General features: G+C 42.9%; 3 protein-coding genes across 3 annotated transcripts; 2 read left to right on the top strand and 1 right to left on the bottom strand.

Moving 5' to 3' along the window:
• The first annotated feature begins 598 nt into the window (after positions 1–598).
• Positions 599–1,730, top strand: LOC131220343 (polygalacturonase inhibitor-like). Its single transcript, XM_058215292.1, has one exon. The coding sequence runs from the start codon at positions 641–643 to the stop codon at positions 1,628–1,630; it is 990 nt and encodes a 329-aa protein (XP_058071275.1). The 5' UTR covers positions 599–640; the 3' UTR covers positions 1,631–1,730.
• A 3,023-nt stretch (positions 1,731–4,753) lies between these two features.
• Positions 4,754–8,574, top strand: LOC131220323 (FT-interacting protein 1-like). Its single transcript, XM_058215274.1, has one exon. It carries the CDS (start codon positions 5,212–5,214, stop codon positions 8,251–8,253), a length of 3,042 nt encoding a protein of 1,013 aa, XP_058071257.1. The 5' UTR covers positions 4,754–5,211; the 3' UTR covers positions 8,254–8,574.
• Positions 8,575–11,777: 3,203 nt separating this feature from the next.
• Positions 11,778–26,126, bottom strand: LOC131220333 (large ribosomal subunit protein eL6-like). Its single transcript, XM_058215282.1, has 4 exons — positions 25,756–26,126; positions 25,374–25,480; positions 12,278–12,459; positions 11,778–12,197 (listed from the first exon to the last, which is right to left on the bottom strand). Exons 1-3 carry the CDS (start codon positions 26,013–26,015, stop codon positions 12,428–12,430), a joined length of 399 nt encoding a protein of 132 aa, XP_058071265.1. The 5' UTR covers positions 26,016–26,126; the 3' UTR covers positions 11,778–12,197; positions 12,278–12,427.
• Positions 26,127–26,466: the final 340 nt, after the last annotated feature.

The raw sequence follows: 26,466 nt of genomic DNA, 5'->3' as shown, positions 1-26,466 counted from the left end.
CGGGTAACACCTAACCCGCTAACTAAAACAAGCAGCTGCGGAGTCCCACGGGACGTGATTTCAACGGTACTCCGATCCTCAGATGCGCCTGTAACTGTAAGGATTAGCCAAAAAGTCAGCTGTCAGCCCAATCCAAAACTCAGTGGGCTAAAGGGAACCTTTGAAACAGCGACGCCCACCATTGGATCCCCTTGGGTCCCGTCACCATCCACCCCGTTCATAAGGTGAGTCCCAACAGGACTTAGGATTTTAAAAAGAAAAAGAAAAAAGAAGTAAATATCAGCTTGATCCAAAGCTTTAGTGGATCTCAAGATAGTTTCAACGGTCGATATCTAATCCCGACTGTTTAACTGTTTTGTGTACCTCATTTAATCTCAAATCTACTTAATTTTCGGGTAACGTACTAACATAGAGCCAGCACAAACGATGGACGGACTGCATGTCACACACGCATAACAGTGGACCCCACAGAATTTACTCAGTCAGAAAACCGCGTCCCAAGTACGTGCGCCGCGGAAGCTCGGCATCTTTCACATGGTCAAACGTCAAAGAGATCACGTGCGGCCCACCCATCCCTCCCATAAATTCACTTCATCTTTCAACTCTCTCTCTCTCTCTCTATCCAAGCTCATACTCAGTTATGGATGCAGTTCGTTTCTCTCTACTCCTCTTCCTCCTATCATCCCTCTTCATCTCCTCTCTCTCCGCCCGCTGCAACCCAAATGACAAAAATGTCCTCCTCAAAATCAAGAAATCACTCAACAACCCCTACCTCCTCGCCTCGTGGGACCCCTCCACTGACTGCTGCAACTGGTACTGCGTCGAATGCGACCTCCAAACCAACCGCATCGTAGAGCTCACTATCTTCAGCGGTGAGATCTCCGGCCAAATCCCACCGTCCGTCGGTGACCTTCCCTACCTCAACACCCTCGTCTTCCGAAAGCTCTCAAATCTCTCCGGCGAAATCCCACCGTCCATCGCAAAACTCAAGAACCTCAAGATGCTCCGTCTCAGCTGGACCAACCTCTCCGGATCCGTCCCCCAATTTCTCAGCCAGCTCCAAAATCTCGAATTTCTCGAACTCTCCTACAACAATCTCTCAGGATCGATCCCCGCCTCGCTGGCAAGCCTCACCAAGCTCGGCGCCCTGCATCTCGACCGCAACCGGCTGACCGGCGAGATACCGGAATCTTTCGGCCATTTCGCGGGAACCGTACCGGATCTCTACCTGTCGCACAACCAGCTGTCCGGCAAAATACCGGAATCTCTCGGTAATTTGGATTTCTCGGTGATCGATCTATCCCGGAATAAGCTCGTGGGGGACGCGTTGATGCTGTTCAGAAATCCCGCGAGATCGACGTTCAGGATCGATATATCGCGTAACCTTCTCGAGTTCGATTTATCGGGGGCGCTGTTTCCAATGAACCTGACGTTGCTGGATATCTCCCATAACAGGATCTGGGGGAATATTCCGTCACAAATAACGGCGTTGGAGGATCTTCAGCTGTTCAACGCGAGCTACAATAGGCTGTGTGGGAAGATACCGCAGGGCGGGAAGATGCAGGGATTTGATTACTCTTCGTACTTCCACAATCGGTGTCTCTGCGGACCACCGTTAAACAAGTGCTGAGTGGCGAATGATCGCTCGGCCATGGGTCGATGTTTGATCAAATGGTCGAAACTGTGTCTCTGCAAGACTAAATAAACAACGTTTAAAAGTTATTCAACTACGAGTAGAAGTTATTCAACTGCATGTGTGGGGCCTACCATGTTGTGCATATGCCATCTGACCCGTGCATCATCAGCCCCACCATGATTATTAGATTCCCCAAGAGAATCAGGTCAGCCCAATTATCATGTGGTACAAATCATAGATTCTCCGTACTTCCGCAATCGGTATCCATGCATGCTACCGTTGGGGAAGTGCTCACTGCTGAGTGGATGTTTGATCAACGCTCGAATTGGTGTGCCTACGTTTTCAAGTTATTCACATGTGGAAACGCATTCAGCCACATGCAAAAGTTATTCGACTCCCTATGTGGGGCCCATCATGTTGTGCATGTGCCATCCGATCCGCACATCAAGTGGGCCCCATCATGTTGATTGGGTGCCCCAAATAAAAAGGGCACGGCCTCAGTGGATCCTCTGATCCACTGAGGTGGGTGGGTTCCCTGACTGTGGAGCTCACAGTGATGTATGTACCTTAAATCCACACCGTCCAACCATTTTGTCAGCTCATTTTAGGGCTAGATTCCAAAAATGAAGCTGGCCCAAATCTTATGTGGATCACACCACAGGAAACAGCCATGATCGAATCCCCACCATTAAAAACTTCATGGATTCGCCCTGGATGTTTTTTTTTTTTTTTGCCATCCTAACTGTTGATAATGTCACAAAGACGAAAACAATTGATAACCCCAAAAAAAAAAAGCAATGAACGCAAGCGACACAAAACCCATCCCAGATCCATCACAATCTATAAAGGGACCAGTCTTGTTTCTCCGAATGGTCAGATGTAGCAACAAAGAAGAAAACCAAATGGGCAACGCCTGGGCTTTAGTCTACCTTGCACAGATTCAGCCCCGGCCCGTCCTTACTTCATGAAGCAGGAAGATACGGAATGTTGTGGACCCATCTCTCTACAGGAAAGTTTGACAGGGTAAAGCAACGATCGGATCACTTGAGAATGGTGATTAAGTGGATAAAAGATTGTCTAATAGAGGGGCGTCTGCTTACTTTTGACTAGGGTGGCAAAGGGTCAGGTTAGCCCATGGGTCAACTGGCCCAACTAGAGTTAGCAATGGGTTAGGTCGGACTGAGGGTCAACTGGCTCAACCCACTTTTGAGGTAGATTTGAGCCAAGCTAAATGGGTAGTGGGTCAAGCTCAATCCGGCTCTGGTCAGAAATGTGGCCTGTGTAATTAAATTGGCTGGACACTGGTTAAAAAATGTGGCCCTTTTTAGTAAATTGGTCAGCCTCGGGTTTAAGACTACCCACAACCTAACCGCCGTATTGCCCAAAACCAGAACCAAATCAATAGACGTAAGTAAAGATACATCCACATGATGCATGTTCAAATGCATTCACTAATTGGGCTAGCTAGACATACTTTTAGCTCCATTTTCCATTGTTAAAACCACTGTGAAGTCATGCTGCATGGGGTCGGTTCGGTTAAGCCCTACCCAGTTACAATTAAATGGTTCATGTGGGTCGCAGGTCGGCTTTGGACCAAGCCCAATTAGCGAATGGGTCTTTCGGTGCTACCACTTTGGAAAGTGGACTATCTTTTCATTTGTAATATCCACAAAGATGCTGACATGGGCACGAACTGGAGTGTATGGGCCTTGGCCCAGGTGATGACGACCTTGATACGTGTCAGCTAATCACCAGAAGAGAGAAAAAGAGTGCACGTGAGAATCATTCAGTAAGCAGAGCATTGTTAGTGAAGCTACGAGAGTGTCTACGAATAAAGGTCAAGATGGAAACGCATCAAAGAAAATTGATGGGGAGGAATATAAGTTTCAAAGTAGTACTAGAGAGGTATGCTTGTACCCCTAAATTTTGACATAATTTCAAAACATACCCTCGTTCTCAATGTAAAAAGCTACAACAAACCATTCCCTCACCTTAAGGCCCTGTTTCATTCATTTCCTGATTTGTATGTTTCGCTCAATTTTGTTTTGTTGATACACTGGTTTTCACGAGAAACCTCTTTTTTAAGTTCCTGAGAAATGTAAAAGCCAGCCAATGTGTTATTAAACCAAAAAATAAAAAATCAGCAACCAAACACATTTCGTGCAAGCTTGAATTGCACGTAGGAGTGAAAAATTAACTATATTTCCAAAGGATTATTTCCATAAGCACCACAGAAACATTAATTCCAATTTTAACAATCTTGTTTAGATAAGTGGAAATCTCATATTCCTCTAGCAATGGTCACCTTATATTTTGTATGTGAGAACTTAATTACAGAAAGCGGTGATGATTCCTGTGCGCAATCTATTACTTTCTTTTCTATCCAAACAACACAAAATGTCTAGACAATGGAAAACCAAGTGGACGAACATTCCACCCTTTTCTTTTCCCACAAATCTAAACATGCCATGAAGGTGTCTGTAAATTTCACCGGAAAATGGAAGAAAAAGATCTCATGTAATACACAAGGCCAAAATGGTAAGATTAGCCATCATGGGCACAACTGATCATATGATTGGGTTGTATAGGATGCAAATGACAACAGCTGCCCTCGTGAGGATAAAGGTTGGTTCACGTTCTAAAGCAGCCTGCTGAAGGGCAAGTTGGGTTATTTTCATGATACATAGGATAGTTGACACAGGAAGAAAGGGATGTTGGGGGAACTTCCCCATCATAAAAATATGAAGGGAAATGAGGATCGCATCAGATTTCGAATAAAGAGGGAATAAAATAAAGCAGAAAGAAAGCATCTTTGTAATGACCACAAAAACCAAATCTCTTATTATTTATTTTTCTCTTTTTTTACTCTGTACTTTCCTATTCTCACTTGCTTTTCTCCTTCCTTTCACTAAGCTACCTAAAACCTCATTCTGGCCAATGGAATCAGCAATGCCATTAGCCTCAACAACCCTCATGGGCCCATGGCTCCTGGGAGAATAAAGGAATTTTGATTAACAAAAACAAAAAATTTGTGGAATGACGGTAATACCCATGGCTTGGGCCCCATTGGAAGTCTTGAGCAAATTGCCCACGACCAGGGGTCATTTTGGTATTCCCTTACTATGTTATATCCCGCTCTAATCAGGCAAGAAAACAGCATAAAATCCCCATTTTAATTAACCCTTTTGCTCTGCCTAACCTTGCAGATTAAGAAAACTCTAATGCTCTCTTTCAAACACAAACCCAATGCCTCTCCCTCTCTCCCCCCACCAAACCGGCCTTCAGCCACGGATGGAGCACTAGACTGGAGTAGAATTTTTTTTACTAGAAGCCCAACTTACACAGCCAGCTTCTCGTACAAACCACCATCTTCCTCCCAAAGAAAAGAATAACAAAACCTGTCATCTGAGAAAAGGAAAGAGCCAAAACCCTGACTATTCCTTCCTTTCGCCTTTTGCTTTCAAGAATCATAATCGGAACACTGCCTTTGCTTCGGAATCGGGCTTTGGGGTTTCTTGCTGGTGGGGCAGCTTCCTTGCTTCTCGCGGTAGGGAGGCACCAAAAAGGCACCTAGTATGAATTTAGTGGTGGAGGTGGTGGATGCCCACAATCTTATGCCCAAAGATGGAGAAGGTTCATCTAGCCCATTTGTAGAAGTCGATTTCAATAACCAGCGCATCAGGACCCACACTATCCACAAAAACCTCAACCCCAGCTGGAACCAAAAGCTCACCTTCCACCTCGACGATCTCAAGAGCCTCCAAAGCCGCAGCATTGAGGTCTCTGTTTACAATGAGCGGAGGTCATTCCCTGAGCGCAACTCTCTTGGGAAAGTAAGCATTCTCTGTTCCAACACTGTTAGAGAAGGAGAGGAAACTTTACAGAGATTCCCATTAGAAAAGAAGTGGTTTTTCTCACACGTCAGGGGCGATATCAGCCTCAAAATTTATATTTCACCAGAGCCCACATCACCTCCACCTTATCCACAATCTCCTATTTCTCATAACACTGCTACTGCCACCAACAACACCCCTGCTGCTGCTGCTCTTTCCAACAATCCCCCCGCTGCTGCTGCAGTTACTGATAATACAGCTTCTCCAAAAGAACCAGAGATCAAAGAGCCTGTGGAAGTGAAAACCAAGACAACCCAACACATAAATAAACAGCAAGTCTTCCCTCAGCCAGGAATATCAGTGGAGACACGGCCTGAGGGTGCACCATTAACCATGCACCAGACCAACCCACAAGTTCATCATGACAACCAGGGTGATTACAGTCTGAAGGACACAAACCCCAACCTCGGAGAGCGATGGCCGCTCGAAGGCGGCCGCCCTGGAGGGTGGATGAGCGGAGACAAATTCACCAGCACGTATGACCTTGTCGAACAGATGTACTACCTATATGTGCGGGTGGTCAAAGCCAAAGACCTCCCTCCCAACTCCATCTCCGGAAGCTGTAACCCATATGCAGAGGTGAAGCTCGGCAACTACAAAGGAACGACAAGACACTTCGAGAAGAAGCACAACCCAGAGTGGAACCAGGTGTTCGCATTCGCCAAAGACAAGATCCAGTCATCAATAGTCGAGGTCTTCATCAGGGAAAAAGAAATAGTGGGGAGAGATGACTGGATCGGGAAGGTGGTGTTCGATCTGAATGAGGTGCCAACAAGGGTTCCACCCGACAGTCCCCTGGCACCTCAGTGGTATAGACTTGAGGACCGAAGAGGAGAGGGCAAGGTGAAAGGTGAGATCATGCTCGCAGTTTGGTTAGGTACGCAAGCTGATGAAGCTTTCACAGAGGCATGGCACTCAGATGCTGCCTCTGTTTATGGGGAGGGTGTGTTCAACATCAGATCAAAGGTTTATGTCTCACCTAAGCTCTGGTACCTCAGAGTCAATGTAATCGAAGCTCAAGATATACAGCCAAACGACAAAGGCCGACATCCAGAGGCCTTCGCGAGAGTTCAGGTCGGCCATCAGGTGCTCAGGACCAAGCTTTGCCCAACACGTACCATCAACCCGCTCTGGAATGAAGACCTGGTCTTTGTAGCTGCAGAACCCTTCGAAGAAAATTTGGTTCTAACAGTAGAAGATCGAGTGCATCAATCAAAAGACGAGGTGCTTGGAAAGATCACCCTGCCTTTAACGACGTTCGAGAAACGACTGGATCACAGGCCAGTCCATTCTCGTTGGTACAACCTTGAGAAATTCGGGTTTGGAGTCTTGGAAGGTGACCGGAGGAAGGAGCTCAAGTTTTCAAGCAGGATTCACCTACGAGTCTGTCTCGAGGGTGCTTATCACGTAATCGACGAGTCAACAATGTACATAAGTGACCTACGCCCCACTGCCAAACAGCTCTGGAAGCAACCAATTGGCATATTGGAAGTGGGCATCCTGAGTGCAAAAGACCTGCAGCCCATGAAATCGAAGGACGGCAGAGGTGCTACTGATGCTTACTGTGTTGCCAAGTATGGACAGAAGTGGGTGCGGACCCGAACAATAATAGGCAGCTTCAGCCCCAAATGGAATGAGCAATACACATGGGAGGTGTATGATCCGTGCACTGTGATCACACTAGGAGTTTTTGATAACTGTCACTTGGGGGGCCAGGAGAAAAGTGGCGCTGGGTCTGCTAGAGATTCAAGGATCGGAAAGGTAAGAATCCGATTATCGACCCTGGAAGCATATAGGGTTTATACGCATTCTTACCCACTTCTTGTTCTACACCCATCTGGGGTGAAGAAGATGGGGGAACTTCAGTTGGCAGTTCGTTTCACTTGTCTGTCAGTGACTAACATGATATACCTGTACGGGCATCCACTGCTACCAAAGATGCATTACATCCACCCATTCACAGTTAACCAGGTAGACAATCTAAGGTACCAGGCCATGACCATAGTAGCGGTGAGGCTTGGAAGGGCCGAACCGCCACTGAGAAAAGAGGTTGTGGAATACATGCTGGATGTGGATTCCCATATGTGGAGTATGAGAAAGAGCAAAGCTAACTTCTTCAGGATCATGTCACTGCTGTCGGGGATGATCTCTGTTGGCAGATGGTTTGATAGTGTTTGTCACTGGAAGAACCCAATCACGTCTGTTCTGGTTCATGTTCTGTTCCTGATATTGATCTGGTATCCAGAACTGATACTTCCAACGGTCTTCCTCTACATGTTCCTCATCGGGATATGGAACTTCAGATTTCGGCCGAGGCATCCACCACATATGGACACCAGGCTTTCATGGGCAGAGGCAGTTCACCCAGATGAGCTGGACGAGGAGTTCGACACGTTTCCAACATCAAAGTCCTGGGACACAGTTCAGATGAGGTACGATAGATTAAGAAGCGTAGCAGGGAGGATACAGACAGTGGTTGGAGACATAGCAACACAGGGGGAGAGATTCCAGTCTCTGCTAAGCTGGAGAGACCCAAGAGCCACAAGCCTCTTCACAGCCTTCTGTTTATGCACAGCCGTGGTGCTCTATGTGACTCCTTTCAGGGCAGTGGCACTGGTTGCAGGCTTATACATGCTCCGTCACCCCAGATTTCGGAGCAAATTGCCTTCCGTTCCAAGCAATTTCTTCAAGAGATTGCCAGCTCGTACTGACAGTATGCTCTGAGAAGAATGAGTTCCTCTGGCGACACTGCCATGTCCATATAATATTGCATTGATTTAGATTGTTCATGTCTTCTTCAAGCCCCTTGGCTCTCTTGTTTTATCTTTCTTATTATCACTGCCTTTTGTGGTTCTTGTTTTACAGTCCTCAATATTATTTTACTCCTATGTAATACCGTTGGCTACTGGACGCTAGTTCCAAGTCCCTGTTGGACGTGGTTTGAATAGGTGTAATAATGTCTTCTATTCTTGGTAAAATACCTTCTGTTTGTCTTTATTTCCCCTGATGAATAACAAAACTACCATTAAAAACATGGAGCTCTTCTATTCTGTGTAATGTCTTCTGTTTGTGTTTCTTTCCCCTGATGCATAACAACCCTACCATTGAAAGCATGTAGCTTCACTTCTCCCAAAAAAAAAAACCTTCAATTCAAGTGAGATTACTGATCCCAATTGCTTGGGATAAGGCACAGATGATGATGATGATGATGAAGCTGACCCTGATGAATAACAAAACTACCATTAAAAGCATGGAGCTCTTCTATTCTGTGTAATGTCTTCTGTTTGTGTTTATTTCCCCAGATGCATAACAACCCTACCATTGAAAGCATGTAGCTTCACTTCTCAAAAAAAAAAAAAAACACTCCAATTCAAGTGAGATTGCTGATCCCAATTGCTTGGGATAAGGCATAGATGATGATGATGATGATGATGATGATGATGATGAAGCTTCACATGAGAAAAATCATTTCCAAAATATCGGTTAGATCTGGCTACACTATCTCCTGTCAAGGTGTTGGCTATCTTTTTTAAAAAGAGGCCCAAAGCATTGGCTGTCTCAATGGCCTCTCTTCCTAGTTCCTACATAATGAAACAAAATGTTTAGCCTATGAACAAACTCATAATGTCATAAAAGTAAATTTGCGTTGAAATTGAATTTCATTGAACATTTTCATCAGAGCCACTAACTCACTCCTTCCTCCAGTCTTTTCTCCAAAGAAGCCATGAACAACGTTGATGAGCAACCAACTTCTTTTTTTCTTTCCGGATACCACCCTAGACACTCGGATATGTTATCTATATAATCTTTCCTCTGCTCAAATGGATCCCTGCCTGCCTCAAAAGGACCCCTCCAAAGCTGCTTGCCTCTCCCAACCTTACCTTGAAATACCGATCAAATTCCTAAAAAGGATAAAGCCCAAATCTTAGTTAATGCTTATGATGAATAAACAAGTGATCCATGATTTTTCCACCTTTTTACCCGCGCACACAAATATTGGGAAGTCAGTCTCACCATGTCGAAAATTATCCAATTTTTTCTCACCGTCCGATAGAACTCCACGCTCACTGAAATCGAATTTGCCTGCTGGTGCAAGGGAGCAGGGCACCTCTCATCCAGACGAAATAAACATTTGAAGAAATATCTCTCCATTAAGTTTCATAATGCCTCCCATTTCTATATCCTTCCATCTTCCATATTCAAGACTTCATTCATTGCCTTCGCAAGTGCCCTACAAGAAGCCATTCCCCAAATTCTACAAAAATGACATTGCACACCAACCATCCATCTATGAATTCACAACACTCCCAAACCAAAACATCCCCTTCAAGAAGCCATCCCATAAGCATAAGAATCTTCTCTTGGTTCCAAGCTCTTCCTAACTGATTAATGCAAGAGAACTAATTGAAGACCACAACATTAACCACTAACAACTTAAGAAAATAAAGAATTACAAAAAAAAAAAGAAAGAAAAAAAAGTCGAGGTAGTTATTTGAATCCCAAAATGAAATATATAGCTGACTACACACAAGTTCCTAATTGACGAAGACTACACTGACCATAAGCCACTTAGTGACTTTTCAAACACCAACATTGACAATCTGTTTAATGATGTGGAAACGGAAAACGTTCTTCTAGTCGTTAATTACTTGGTAAGAAAAGAACACAGTTTCAGACAGACATTTGAATCCCAATAAGCCACTTAGTGACTTTTCAAACACCAACATGAAAAAGTGATGAATGATTGCAGATAAAAGCAATTTATACCTAACTACATGCAAGTTCCTAATTGACGAAGACTACACTGACCATATTTACCAACTCCCAAGTCACTCCAAAGTCATCATTGACAATCTGTTTAATGATGTGGAAACGGAAAACATTCTTCTAGTTGTTCATTACTTAGTAAGAAAAGTACACAGTTTCAGACAGACATTTGAATCCCATCAAGCCACTTAGTGACTTTTCAAACACCAACATGAAAAAGTGATGAATGATTGCAGATAAAAGCATTATCAGGGAATCATCTGATTCATAATTCTTTCGCAATCAACAGAAATCGATAGCAAGTATCATGCATTACCCTGCAGTATCTTCAAGCAATTCAAATATAGGTAAATGTGTCAAAATTACAAATAGAGCACTATTTACACAATTACTCCAATCCTGACTGAAAGATGCATCCTTTTCCATTTTGTGCTCCAGTATTAACAGAGGCAGGAAAGAAATATCTATTAAATAGTGTCAAAATTACAAATAGAGCACTATTTACACAATTACTCCAATCGTGATTGAAAGATGCATCCTTTTCTACTTTGTACTCCAGTATTAACAGAGGCAGGAAAGAAATATCTATCAAATAGTGGGAGCAGATATCAACCCCCCAGGTATAAAAACACATGCATAGCCGCAAAAACGCATGTAAAAGTATCCAAAATCATTGTACAAATGCACTACAAGGCATCCACTTCCAAATATTCGAATAAAAATTTTTCTCGATCAAATTAACATTGTAGCTGCAGAGGCAGTAGCTAGGTCTCAAAGTGACAAAAAGGCATTAAGGTATGCTTGAAAATGCCCACCTATGGACACTAGGACATCCAATCAACATTTGCAATCTCTCCTACATGAAGAAAAATTACCTAAACACTGTAGTTTTTATGCTGTTCATCTGCTTGAACATTCTCATTACAAAGATGGTAGGACAACCAACAATAATCCCAATCTCTCCTTCGGCAAGAAACTTTACTTAAACAGTAAAGCTTTTGTGTTGTTCATCTGAGCCTTAGCCCTTAGAGCCTATTTCATAGCAGCAAAATTCAGCCCTGGACCTGGGTCAGGCTGACCTGGACCAGGCTGGTCAGCCTTAGCTGTCCAAGACCAACTATGCTGATTGTGTGTCAAGCACCTGGAATAAGGAAAGACTATTTGACAGGTGGTGTATAAGCACATTGAAAACTAGGCACAGGTGGCGCTGGGGTGCTTGAAAATGTTCATTGTTGGTAGCACATCCAGGGCACTTGACAATGTATGGTGGCACAAGTGCCACATGTGCATGAATAACATTTGAATGGTGAATGTGGCACATTGTGGAAGATGGATAGTGGCACTCATGGCACATGGGCACACATACGCCACAACTAAACAGTCCGGTGTGTAGTTAGAGACAACTTCCACTGCTGCCAAACAGCCCCTTAAACTCCTCTTGGTCATAGTGCATGGACAAGAAAGTAAAAGAGTTGTCACCCTAATCCTGAAGCTCATAGCTAAGTTAGCATATAATTCACAACCTTGACATACTATGTATTGCTCCACACAGCATACTCTGCTGAAAAGATTGAATAATGAAAATGTCTTGAATATGAAGCAAAACTGGGATAAACAAGGATAAACAAACAGGCAGATATATGTCACCATTTAAAACCAAAAAAGTGACTATGACTAGAATTTTAAAAAAATAAAAATAAAAAATCCCAGAGAGATGGAATCCTAACACCTCCACAGCATTTCTTCTAGAAAACAAGCTCATGAGGTTTCATGCCTGACCTAAGAGAAAACCTGGCAGTCAAGTAAGCATTCAAGTCTGGAATAACCTCAATAGACTTAATCAACTGGGCATCCACGGCTTTTTGATCATCCTTCTTGGCTTGTGGGAGGGCCTTTGATTCCTATATTTAGCCAAAAGGAACATTAGCAAACAAACAATTACAACTCCAACCCCATTGCCATATATAAAGGGAGGGCATACCTCTTTTTCTGCCTCAAAAAACTCGCCTTCTCCCTTCTTCCTCTTCTTCTTTGCTTCCTTGGCAAAATATTTTTCATTGAATTTTCCAACATCGACACCAGAAATGTCAACTCTGGTGGATGTGGCAATCACATATGCTTGGTTTACCCGTCATAGTGGAACACCATTAACCTTAAATGGCCCTGTTAGAAACAGGGCAATAGAAGCATTATTGATACATTAATGATATTTATCTAAAAAGCAAATACATTAAATGGAGAGAGAGAGAGAGAGAGAGAGAGAGAGAGAGAGAGAGAGAGAGAGAAGCATACAAGCAATGTTATCATCTGGTAAGAACCGGTGATGAGGACATCCGAGTACCAATCAGAGTATACCAAAAGAGGAGGAGATCTTTGGCCCCAATTCTAGCATCTCTATGGTTAGATGATCATTATATGGGGCCCGGATCGAGTACATAACCGTGTTAGAAGAGCCCACATGCAAGTTTATAAATCTTTGAAGACCCCACACTGGGGAAGATGCATGTGGGGTGCCAATAGGATCTTATTGAACACATCTAGACCATTGGATTTCGCGTGTTTGATCATTTGGATTGTTGGCCCATCTTAATCATAGACCCATATTGGCCGTGGACATCATGGGACATTAGTTTAGCTGTTTTTTTAGTTATGTTATTTATTTTGTTGCTTGTTTTATGTATTAGTTGATTTATGAGGTATTTTAGGAAAAAATTGGCTATAGGGGTATTTTTGTAAAAAAACACACCAAAAGACTATAAAGGGGTGGGCATGTGAATGCCCTAGCATTACGATACATTGAATTTTTATTTTTATTTTTTTTAACGCCTCTTTTGCTTGAGCAAAGAAAACCTCATGTGATTGGATTGGTGTGAAGTCATCATTTCTTATCCCTCTCCTATCCTCTTCTTTTAAGGTTCTCTCTCTCTCTCTCTCTCTCTCTCTCTCTCTCTCTCTCTCTCCTCCTTTTGTTTTCCTCTAAACCCATCCCAATCACCCACCTAAACCTAAACCTACCCTAACCGTACAACCATACGGATCCCCACCCATGACCGTACGACCGTGACAGCACGGCCGTTTGTAAGAACAGCCCCTCTCCCCTTCCTTTCCCTCTTTAATCATTGCTCCTTTCTCCTTGAAACCCATACCCCCTAAAACCCTTAATCCCAATCCTAAAACCTAGATTCCCCAAAACCCTAACCCTAAATCTTCCAGAATCTAAAAACCCTAATTCCCAAATCCTAACTTCCCTAATCCCAAACCCTAATCTAAATTCCCAATTTCATAGTTCTTAAAATTAACCCTAACCTACCAAAACCCTAACTAGGACAAGTGATTCTCTTTGAAGCAAGATTAATTTCTGTGCTAGATGGAAGTTCTACCTTCTATAGATCCTAATTGATTCATATTTTGTTAGATTTACATTACGGGTTTGTTTACGGTGAATTGGAACATGTTTTGTTACTTGGATTCTCTAACTTTGTGATAGAATAGTTTTATTTTGTGTTTTGAATGCTTTAATTAATCCGTTATGTAATTTCAGCACATCATTCTAGGTTAGATCACCCATCCTGCATCGACCGAGAAAAAAACACTTACATTATTAACATAAAATAGAAGTTTGACAAACAATCATACCATATGAAGAAAGAAACAAGTTTAAGTAAGAAAAAAATATTATTTGCATAATTTTAATAAAGCAAATTAACAGCTAAATGAATCATTCAAAAAGAAATTCAAAACAAGGCCATCACATAGATGATCCAAGCAACAGTCTTGGCTGTATGCAAGTGCATTAAAGGTATTGGAAGCGAGAAACTGTTGGCAAGCTATGGACACTCTACAAACTTTGACATACTAAATGTTAGAGTTGGCTAACGTACATGAAGTTAGGAAAGCAACCGTGTGGAAAGGTTGATAAAGTCACCTATCTGGAGCAAGTATACTAGATAACAGGTCTCCATGAACAGGGTACAGGAACGTGTACAGGGTGCACTACTTCTTCCACTACATGCTAGCCTATAGGTCTCACATGGGTTGCACTAGTAAAGACTACCAAGTCTCAAATTTGTTAAAACAAAAGGAGGGTCAGAAAAGAAGAGGGCAACAAGGCCGAAATTACAACACGACACCCTGAGGACTCACAATAGGCTCGGCTCTACATCCCACTTTCTATGGCCGTAACTGAAAAAAGAAGCTCATCTCCTGCAACTACCACTTTTATTAGACTATCAGCTTCTACATCCCATTTTATATGACCCTAACCAAAATAAGAAGTGCATCTCTCACCAGTCCCCCATTTGCTATACATACACATGGACATTTCAGTTTATATATAAGTAGGAGCTGTAGTTTATGCAATATAGTTGTACATACATATGACATTGTAATTAATATTTGAATCAAAAGAATGTTTAAAAAAAAAAAAATTTAATTTTAAAATTTTAAAGGGTAACACAATTTGTATTAAAAGAAGGGGGGGGGGGGAGGACAAGAGAAAAGGGAAAAACAAAAAACATTGGGCTAGGGCCGCTGAGATAGCGGACCAACTAGACGCCAAGAAACAAAAGATTACATCCTTTTAGCTTGTCTACACTAGACGCCCATTCAATAATGAACTGATTGACTCCGCGAACTTGGGACAGAGCTGAATGTGAATCATTTCTAAAACATCTGCTATTCTTCTCTTCCCAAACAGTCCACCAGACCGCCAGAAGGGCGAATCTCCAGATAGGGGTTCTTTGAGAGCCGATGCGGACGTTGTGCCAAGATTTCAGAAGAGAGCCCGTTGAAAGAGTGGGACACCAGGAGATACCGAAAGCAAGGAGGATGTGGCCCCAAATCAGGTTGATGAGAAGGCAGTGCACAAACAGGTGGTTGTTAGATTCTTCTTCAGCCAAACAGCAGAGACAAACATTGGGAAGGATCATCCCTCTTTTCTTTAGATTATCTACAGTGAGGGTTTTGCTTTTCCCAACCAACCAACCAAAAAATACAACCTTGGGGTGAGTACTTCCATATGTGGTTTGTCATAGTTTCAGACATTTGGAGGGGGATAGAATCCAAGGAATTGTAGAAAGATTTAACCAAAAAAATGCCTGATTTTTCTGGCCTCCAGCTGATCTTATCGTCAGATAGAAGATCCAGCTTGAAGTTAGATAGGCGATGAAGGAGAACCGAAAATTCTTCTATCTCCCAGTCATGAAGATTTCTCCTACAAGTCAGATTCCATACTGGATTACCATCTGATAAAGTGAAGCACGCAGCAACAGCGATATCGTAGTTAGGAGCAATACGGTATATGTTTGGGAATTGGGATTTAAGAGGCAGATCTCCCAGCCATCTATCTTCCCAAAAACGAACATTTGAACCATTGCCTATGACAAAGCACATATGATTGAGGGTCACTTTTTTCATGGCAAGGATGCCTCTCCGAAGGGCTGAGGCTCTGTAAGAGGACGAATCTGAAGTCCACCAGCCACCCGAAGAACTGCCATATTTGCTTTTAATGACATTGTTCCATGGCGAATCTTTTTCGACTCCCAGTCTCTACGTCCACTTGCCTAGTAAAGCTCCATTCATGATCTTTAGCGATTTGATCCCAGCACCACCAGCCTGGTAATGCTTGCAAACCTCCTTACAGTCGACCAAATGGAATTTCTTTTTTTCTTCTTTACCGTGCCAAAGGAAATCACGTCTAAGTTTTTCCAAAGAAGCCAGAACCGTAGCAGGACATTTGAATAGGGACTGTAGTAAAGCGGAAGGTTTGATAGGGCCGATTTGATGAGGGTGGCGCAGCCACCGAAAGAAAAGTATCTGCATTTCCATCTGGCGAGGTAGTGATCAAATCTCTTAATGACTTTGTTCCAATACGAGATGGGAGGCTTACCGATGTAGAGCGGAAGGCCGACAAAAGAGGAAGGAAGGCTGCCGCTGGAACAATTGAAGAGGGAAGCATAGAAACTGATTTCTTCATGCTCCATATTAATCCCGAAAATCTTAGTTTTTGACATGTTGACACGCAAACCAGAGACCGCTTCGAAGCATTTGATTGTAGTATGCAGATTACCCACCATCTCCTGATTAGCTTCGCTAAAGAGCAATGTGTCGTCCACAAATTGAATGTGAGTTATCGGCCTGATCATACCTTCGATTTTGGTACCACTGAGAATACCTTCAGACTGCGCCTTGGAGATCATATTGGATAAGGCCTCTCCAACAATGAGGAAAAGGAATGGCGATAGCAGGTCCCCTTGGCGAAGGCCCTAGAGCTTTTAAAAAAACCTTTGGGGGAGCCATTCAAAAGGATAGAAAAATGAGCCAAGCCAAGACATTCCATGATCAACCTATCCATTTTGAACCGAAGCCCATACGAGAGAGCATGTATCGCAGGAAATTCCAGTCGACATGGTCATAGGCCTTCTCTAGGTCCAGATTGCAGATGATGCCCTTAGAACCGGATTTATGACTGGAGTGGAGACATTCATGAGCTATTAACGCGCTGTTAATAATTTGCCTGCTCGGAATAAATGCACTTTGGTTCCTGGAGATCACCTTTCCCATAACCTGATTTAAACGATTAGCCAGGACTTGGACTAGGATTTTGTAAGGACTTCAGACCGATCAGCCTGATCGGTTTGAAGTCTTTAAAAGTGGAAGCACCCGGAGATTTGGGAATTGGCGCAATGAAAGAGGCTCCCAGCCTTTTGAGAGAAGACCCCTATCGAAAAAATCCTGAAAGAATTCTATGACACCATTGCTGAGAAGCTCCCAAAAAAATTGAAAGAATAGGATGGGAAATCCATCAGGACAAGGAGCTTTATCACCATCCATCTCGTCCAAAGTAGTCTTTACTTCATGTAAGGAGAAAGGAATCTCCAGAAGTCTGGCTTCGGGTATTGATATATTCTTAAAAGGTAAAAGATCGAGCCCAGGCCTTTTCCACTCTTCTGCTTTGAGGAGATTGCTGAAGTAATTGAATGCTTCTTCTTCAATCTGGACTGTCTTCAGTCCGAGAACCTTTCACTTCAATGTTGTTGATCCTGTTGCATCTGAAACGCGAGCTGGCTATACTGTGAAAAAACTTAGTATTTTTGTCTCCCTCCTTGATCCCTTTGGATCTAGATCGTTGCTTCCAATCGATTTCATCTTGTAAGGCTCTGGCTGAGATTTTCTCAATCTACTGGATTCTGATAGCCAATTGATCAATAGACATAGGACCAACTTCCGAGTTGCGATCGATTTTCTGGAGATCAGATAACAGAAGATCCAACTCTTTTTCCTTAGTAACAAGTTTCGAAGCTTTCCATTGTTTGATTTTTTCTTTCAAGAGTTTCAGTTTGGCACTGAGTCTGAAACCAACAAAACCTTCCACAGAGAGACCAACCCACCAATCTTTGATGAGCTGAGGGAATCCTAGAATCTTCAGCCATGAGGATTCAATCTGAATGGTTTGGGACCCCAACTTTGACTATCCGAAGAGAGCAACAGAGGACAATGATCGGAAGTTGTTCTGGGGAGGACTGATTGAGTCACCAAGGGGAAGTGGTCGATCCAATCCGAGGACAGAAGAAATATATTCAACCTGGATTGCGTCGGGTTGAATCTGCCATTTGTCCAGGTGAACCTCGAGCCCAATAGAGGAAGGTCTATGAGTTCTTGGTCATTGATCCATGATGAGAAATTTTGCGTAGAGGGGGAGACTTTGGAGCAGTGGGATTTTTCTTCAGCGAATCTTGTAATGTTAAAATCCTCGCAGATACACCAAGGGCCATCGAAACTGCTCCTAGCTGAGTTGAGGTCCACGTAGAAATCATCTTTGTCAACTTTTGAAGTGGGGCCGTAGACTGAGGTAATTAACATTCGAAGATCATAAGATGAATTTTGAAGGATTACCGATAGAGAGAAAGCTCCATTCTAGCTGTTCACCAGAGACCAGACAGCAGATTTCCAGGCTACTAGAATGCCTCCCGCACTACCAATAGCGTTCAAAGAAACCCATTTAACATCCTGAGCTTTCTAGATGGATCCCAATAACTGAGAGGAGAAGTTGTGGACTTCAGTTTCCTAAAAACAAATAACGTCTGGGTTGATATGATCGCATGTGGATTTGAGGATCCTTCTTTTTTGCTTAGATCCCACACCCCTGACATTCCAAGATAAGATCTTCATAGCGAAACCGATCTGCCCCTTTTGCCTGAGACCTATGCCAGGCTTGGGAGAGAACGCTGATCCAAGGGATGAGGAAAGGCTTTGAAGTTCCCTGCTGTTGCTAGCTCTGAAGGGACGTTGTCTAGGAGATCTTAAAGATGGGAGAGGTCGGCCGCGAGTTTCGACGCAGTGGAAAAGCGCAATATAATCTTCCGGACAGTCCCCAAAAGATAAATTGAGGGCTCTTCCGACGTGACCGATGGCATCTCTTATCCATTTCTTTCCTTGAATAACTTCGATCAGATCGGATCTCTGAGAATCGGAGCTCGTAACCGGGATCATAGAGAAGTCCATAACCTGGGATGGGGTTCCGGTTCGAATCTGCAAGGGTTCAACTTCGATAAGATCTTCCAATCTATCTTCTTGGAATAAGATGGCTAGATCATTCTCTGGAGAGTCACTTTGACGGGAGGTAAGGGTAGATGGGAGAGTGGATTCTTGGTATTCCGAGTTTTGAGAGTAGTTGTCTAGGTCGGGGGGTTCTATAATATTCCACGACAGGTGTTTGGAAGGGGATGCACAGAGGGTATTTAGAGAAGACGCAGGGGGAGGGTTTGGAATTGGGGGGCGCTGAGAGGGAAGGATCCAGGTGACTTTGGGAGGCAAAGGGTCTAGATTGGGATTCTTGGCGTTTCCAAGAGGTATGGGTTTGGAAGGCAAAGGTTTAGGTCAGTTGCTAAATCAAGTGCTCGGTTCGGCTGAAGGCTCTGAGAATATGGGGCGGTTGAGATCTAAGGGTGAGAGGTTCGGAATTTCCAGGGCTAACATGTCTAGAGAGGGATGAGGATCCGAACCTGATGCCTTATCCGAGGCTGGTGTCAAGCCACAGGCTCGAAAAGAGAAGGATCCATGTGTTTGGAGGGAAAGGTCATTGTTGATAGATGGCACGGATCTCGAGGGGAGGGCGGTTGCGATGACACGTGGGAGCTTCTCTGCACGACGCGTAAAGGGCTGGGTGCTGCTCGAGGAGGGGAAAGAGGTGGGATTTGAAATCCCGATGCCACAAGTCGACAAATCCGGATGGTGTTGACAAGATGATAGCTGGAGTCGACTGAGATTTGCTAGACTACCGAGATTAGGGGATTGTGCTCCTGCGGAGTATGGATGTCGTGCTTCTTCATCGACGATCATGGCTGTTTTCGCAGTGGTAAATCGATGGACAGAGTTTCAGGATCTCCAGAGGGCCCCCCAACGCGGGATGGGATCATTGTAGATCTCCCTCTACACTGGGAGGGAGATGATTCTGTCTTCTAGCTCCATTTGGATGTGGGATGGGAAAGGATTTCCCTTCTTTCGTCTCACTCTGGCTCTTATCACACCCATTTCTACTCCCTGGAGCGTCTTAGGATCGAGCTCTAAGAATTTTCCTAAAGAGCCCGTTGCTTTGAGGAAGAATTCTTCGCACCATACCTCCAATGGAATAGACCAAATGAGAATCCAAATGTCTTCCGAACCAAATAGAGAGAAATCCTCCCATCTTTGGACCGCAAAGATGAAATCGTCATTGAATGTAGTTCCTACGCTGATGAGGATATCTTGATCAACTCCCGGGCTGAGCTTAATCCAGACTTCTTGATATCCTATCAGACGGATGATGTACTGCTCTGGGGGAATCTGACATTTTTCTTGAATCCAGGAGTTGATATGAGGAAGCGAAGCTTCCTCACTTGTTCTAATAACCACTGCGTTTTGGAGGAATTTCTTGGATTCTTCCAGACTAGAACACGAGATTCGAACTATCTGATCGGAGGATGATGTGTTTTTATCTGGAATAGATTTGCCTTCGTTAATGGAGTGAGATTTGTTGTCCGATGTAGCCAGGGTGTCCCAAAACGGTTACGTATCGGCCGTAACGGCCGTTACGGGCAAGTTACGGGCGTAACGGCCGTTACTGACCCGTAACGGCTGTTACAGGCCTTGGAAAAATAAATAAATAAATAACCGTTACCTTTTTCCTTTCTTTTCCTCTTCTTCTTCTCTCTTCTTCTTCTTCTTCTTCTTCTTCTTCTTCCTCTTCTCGGCCTGCTACGGCCCTGCTGCGGCTGCGGCTGCGGTCCTGCTGCGGCTACGGCCTCCTCCTCCTTCTTCTCTCTCTCTCTCTCCCTCTCTCTCTCTCTCTCTCTCTCTGTTCTTTCCCTCTTTCCCTCTTTTTTCTTCTCTTCTTTCCCTCTTTTTTCTTTTCGGTTTCCCTCTCTCCTTCCTTTTTTTTTTTTTTTTGGGCAACGTAAGCTGCTGTCGGTACGTGTCACGCTGAGACGAGCGCTGACACTCCTCGAGGTCCGAGTTGTACGAACGGTTCAAAGGAGATCAAAGTTTTATAGGCTCCACAGTGATGTATTTATTATATCCACACCATTCATCTATTTTTAAATATTATTTTAGAGCATTACCTAAAAAATGAATCGTATCCAAAGATCGTCCGGACCACACCAAAAATAGCAGCGGAGGTGATGATTTTCACCGTTAAACAATTTGTAGGCCCCCCGTAACATTTATTTTCCATCCAATCTGTTCGTGAGGTCAAAAAGACCCGAATGAAGAGGAAAAACAAATTTCATATTGATTTAAAAGTCATGTGATCCCAAAAAAGTTTTCACTGGTAGACGTTCAATCCCCCATTGCTTTTTGCAGTGTGGTCCACTTGATAATTAGATCTGTATTATTTTTCGTGTCAAGTCTTAAGACAATCTCGTCAAATGAATGGACGGTTTAGATATAACACATTCATCATGCGTGGGGCCCAAAAAACTTTGACATGTGTGCTACACTTCACAATCCAAGTCTCACCTAATTTGGGGCCATAAAAAATTGTACCAAAGACATATTAACTTAAAATTTACTAATTAAATTATAAACTGCAATTGCTAACTCACAATGCCAAAATCAAATTATTTGAATAGTTTTTAATTGTTATTTGGTGTACTCTTATTTTTTAAAATAGGGCCTTTTGGTTTTTTTCATGATTCACTATCCAATAAATGTCCACTAATACATAAGTGGGATAATGACAATAAATTGCATGAATTTGAGGCTAATTTGGGGCATAGATTGGTCCTCCAAGTCAACCTGAAATTGGCAACGCCATCTACCTGAATTTAATTTCATTTTAAAAAAAACTACTAGGAGAAAGATATTAAATTGTTAATTATACAGATTAGATATTTAGAAAATTAAATATATACATTTTGTAGTCAAATTCAGGTTACTTGGTTCAAAAATTAATCAGACAATCCGATACAGCTTCTCACCAAAGAGTAGACCGTTACACCACCATAAACATGTTCCAATTTATAAATGAATGCATATTTGGAATGCTTAGAATATTCCGGATTTAATACATATTTTTTTATATTTTTTTGGCAAAAAAAAAAATTTACTCCGTTACGGGCCGTTACGCCCCCGTATCGCCGTTACGACCCCGTATCCGTATCGGTTTTGGAGGTCACCGTTACGCCAACCAATACCGATACGGGACACCTTGGATGTAGCTTCCTTAGTTCGGAGGAGAATATCTTTGAAAGATGAGTGTTGCATCTGTTGAGAGGCCTTCGGGGATGATTCTTTGATTAGCAAAGGTTTAGGTTGGGATATTTTAGGTTTCAATCACTGGTCAGGACCGAATCTAGCTCTTTGAACCAGAAGTTTGATACCTCCAAAGCTTTCCCCATGGAGCATCCATATTGCTCTCGTCAGTTCTTCTTCGAAGCTCATCCTCACCAAGGCGAAGTCCTTGAAAGCTCCGTTATGTCTGTGTCTTGGTCTGATTACATCCATCACTGCTCCAGCCCGCCCAAATACTCTGGCGAAATTGATGGGTGCCCAGCCTTCTGGAAATCCCTTCACGAACAGGGTTGGGTATCTTCTTGAGATTTTTCTTTCATCGGCATCTCTTGACGTTTTTCTGTACCTTTTCTTGTTTCTGATTGTTTGTCATCCATCTTGCTCCGGATGTTGCTCGATATCATTGTGTCCTAAGGGATTCTTTGTTGTGGAGATATCTCTATCGCTCTGTATAAGGATATTGTCGATATCCTCTATTCTTTTTCAGCTGGAAGAGCACTGAGCCCTACCCTATTGTCGGATGATTCGTTCGTCGTTAACCTTGATGAGTTCATTGGTCTGTTCGTCGCGAACATTCGCTCGTCACCATCGTCCGTTCGCCGCGCACAACTGCTCGTCACCATCACCACGCACGACCGCTCGTCACCATTGTCACCGCACGTCCGCTCGTCACCATCGCCAATATTTGAATAGTTTGGATTAATGAATCAAAAGAATGTTATTTTTTTAATTTTATTTATTATAATAGATCTTTTTTTTTGTGAAAGATAACAATTGTATTGAAACAAAAGAAAATACAAAAGAGGGCTAAAGGGGCTGCCAAGGAGGCAACCCGGACTAGACACCTAGAAAATTAAGATCATAGCACTTTAACACTTTCAACTGGCCCGCCCATTCAATAGTGCGGCGCTTGGCCTTTGAGGTAATAGGGGGGGAGGGAAGAAGAATCCCGGAAACATCTGTTGTTCCTCTCTTCCCAAATAGACCACCAAACAACTAGAATCACCATCTGCCACAATCTAGTTCTACCCTTATCGATCCGGACACCATGCCAAGTTTGAAGGAGACTGTATAACAGATCTTGTATGCACACTATCGTAGAAATATGTATAATTTCGAAAACCCAAAAGAAAAAAATTAAAATAACTAGGTAGACCAAAAAGGGACTTTCAACGATGTCAACAAACTGATAACCAACGATCCTAGCTAAACACGTGGTAATTGAAACTGTTACCAAAAAATAATAATAATAATAGGAAAAAAAAAAAACTTTCTTAACTTATTATAAACAAAAATTCCTTTTAGGGATTGTTTGGAGGCCTGTAAGTTCCATTTGTGGGAAGTGAGTTGCCTATAACTCACAGGTCATGTTTGAGCGAGTTACAGCCTGCAAGTCACTTACAAGCACCTTACATGGGGGAGAACTGTGTTTTCACTTACGGGCTAACAGTTGGATTTTTTTAATTTGTTGCAAGCGGAGAACACACACAAGGTGTCTCTCCCAAGCTCACTTCCATGCCATCTCTCCCCTTCCTTTTGGTGCTTCTGCCAGCAAAAGTCATGGCAGTGGCAACCATGGCCACTGCCACCCAATGCAACTGTTGCTACCACAACTCCACTGCCACTTCTCCTCTTTCTCTTTCCAGAGATCAAGTAATGGCAGCCATGACTACTTGTTTTTGGAGATGGGTTTTCTAAAACCCTAGAGAAGGAGAAGAAAGAGAGTGGGCGAATGAGTTAATGGGCCTGTTTTTTGTATTTTGGGCTTTTCTGCTGGGGCTTATTTTGGATATCTAATCAACAGTCTAAGTGCCACTGAAAAATAATGGGGAGATTTTCCATCAGAATGAAGCCCACGGTTTAATAATCAAAGATTGTTTTGATGGATCTCATTTTGGTTCGAACAATCCACTGAAAAAGAATGGCCCAGATTTTCCATTATTGGAGTGGGGCCCACAGTTCAATAATCCAGATTATTTTGGCAGATCTTGTTTTGGTTGGAAGAGGGATAAAAAAAAAATTATCCTTCTAAGGAGTTGGTCATTCCTGATAATTATTTAATTTTGAAGTTTGCAAAACATCTAGCCATCGTGCTTACCACTCTGAAAGCAACGTGTATGAGAAACCTTTTTTTTAAATAACAGATTAAATTTTATTGAAACAAGAGGAGAACAACAACAACATTAATAGAAGGGAAATGAGGAGATGATTCTCACTTCTGCGGACCATCTTGTCGGCTTGTCGCTCCTTTAATAAGGAAATCGGCCATTTCATATAAGAGACCGTTTCGTAGACTATATATAGCTTCTACGAAGCTGAATAACCTTCCATCTCGAAGACCACAAAAGCTGGTTGATCTATGATCTTATTAATCCTACCAGTCAAATTTTCTTGATTGATGATCTAGACCAATGAACAACCTGATAATCGATTGGATGGGATCAATTGTCAACTTAAATTGTAGGACCTATAGGATCAATAATATGGTCATCGATTTCATAGATGTTTGGGTTCTTTCCCACTATCTCTTTCTTATTTTCTCTGATCTATTTGCATCCCCTTTTGGGGTTTGCATTGCCATATGTTATACTATATTTATAGCTTCTATGGAAGCCGAACAATCTTCCATCTTGAAACACTCATGAACTGATGAGCCAAACTTCACTTTCATCAACAATATCACACTTAACCCATCAACTTGTATCTAAAGATGCCACAGATTCATAATCTATATAATGTGCAGCCCATTCTTCAAGAAGATAGATGCTACTTGCAATTAGCCATCTACAAACAGCTGAGACGAGAAACCCAGATGTGTCAATATGGCACGAGTGTGAGATCTAGGCCTTTCAATCAAGCAGGCCCCATGGTGATTTTAAAATAACACCAGTACACTATTCAGGTGGGCCTCAAATGCACAACAATAAACAAATGAAAGGGAAATCCAAGGTCCACTTTTAATGTATTTACACAAGCAACCTAATCAGTTATCTTAAAACTGATGGTAAACAAATAGAAAAAAGGGAACGGTCTGATGGTTTACATTCAGCAGGATGTGCGGCAGAAAGGTTATGGCTGGAATTGTCAGCTAGGCATGGTTTCAAAACCATTGCTTATACACTATAAGACCCATGGAATGGACGGTCCTGATTGACTTGACTCTACTCCACTGAATGCACATTGACAACACATTTAACAATAGGACCAGATAATTTCCAACATTCATCATATCACCAAAAAGTATAAAAAATCCAAAAATAAGAAGGAAGAAATAGCAGCATTTTCACTAAAGTTAGAGAATTTCTCACCAGTGACAAGAAGCAACCCGGACAGGAGCTGTTTCAGGAAAACAACCCTCTTCCCCATGAATCTCCCAGCCAAGATTATTAAAACTGTTCCGGGAGTGATGCTCGCCCTGTTTCCACAGAATCAAAATCCTAAAAACTTAAATCCGACACGCTGAAAACTCCGTGAACAAGAGAGAAAGAGTAACCCTAAAAAACAACACATTATCGGCCCGAAGAAAAAATCAATAATCCGATGACCATTATATCCCATTCTAGATGATTTTGCGGGCGCCCTCAATCCAATGCTGGACCGAGTAGATTGACGAAATACCAGGGCGGACGAATCAGGGCATGGTCATTTCTCAAAAAAAAAAAAAAACACTAGATGGGAGGGAGAAAGGACCTGAGCTTGGTGGGCTTGGGCTTGTGACGGTTAGCGATAGGCAGCCTGACGTCGTCGGCAGGGTAGAATTTGGGAGGCTTCTCTGTGGGTTTTGGGGGAGAGGGTTTGGGGCCGTGGCGGGGAAAAGATCCACCGTTCTTTGCCTTGATGGCCCACAGTCCTCTCTTGTGATACATTTTCGACCGTGAGTATTTTCGTATCCCACGGATCAGTTCCGGGTTTCTGCTCGTCGACCTCGTCTTCTTGTCGCTCGGCGCCATTGATGGAGCTCTATCTCTCTCTGAAACCCACTGGAATGGATATGGGGTTCGCGCGGATAAAACCCTATAAACCGCAAGCTCTTTATATATCTCGTACAACCGGACAAGAATTAGGTAGGTATTCACCAGAGACGTTCTACCGCCACGCGCTCACGGAAAGGGTTTGGCTACTCCCCCTGCCACCAGCCAATGGCTGATGGTCGGTGCTCCGTGGGAAACCCCATGATGTATTTGTTCTATCCATGCCATACGTATATTTTTATTGATAATTTTGTATTATGAGACAAAAAATGAGGTATAACCCATCTCAAGTGGACCACATTACAGGCAGTGTTGAATGAAGGTCGACCATTAAAAACATTTCAGGCCATAAAAGTTTTGGATCAAGCTTATATTTGTTTTTTCCTTTCATTCGGTGTGTATGAACTAATCAACATATTGGATGTCAAAT

Source organism: Magnolia sinica, chromosome 1, assembly GCF_029962835.1.
Source record: "Magnolia sinica isolate HGM2019 chromosome 1, MsV1, whole genome shotgun sequence".
In the NCBI taxonomy this organism is placed as follows: domain Eukaryota; kingdom Viridiplantae; phylum Streptophyta; class Magnoliopsida; order Magnoliales; family Magnoliaceae; genus Magnolia; species Magnolia sinica.
Note: the sequence above shows the minus strand (reverse complement) of the source record. Positions and strands in the feature narration are given on the sequence as shown.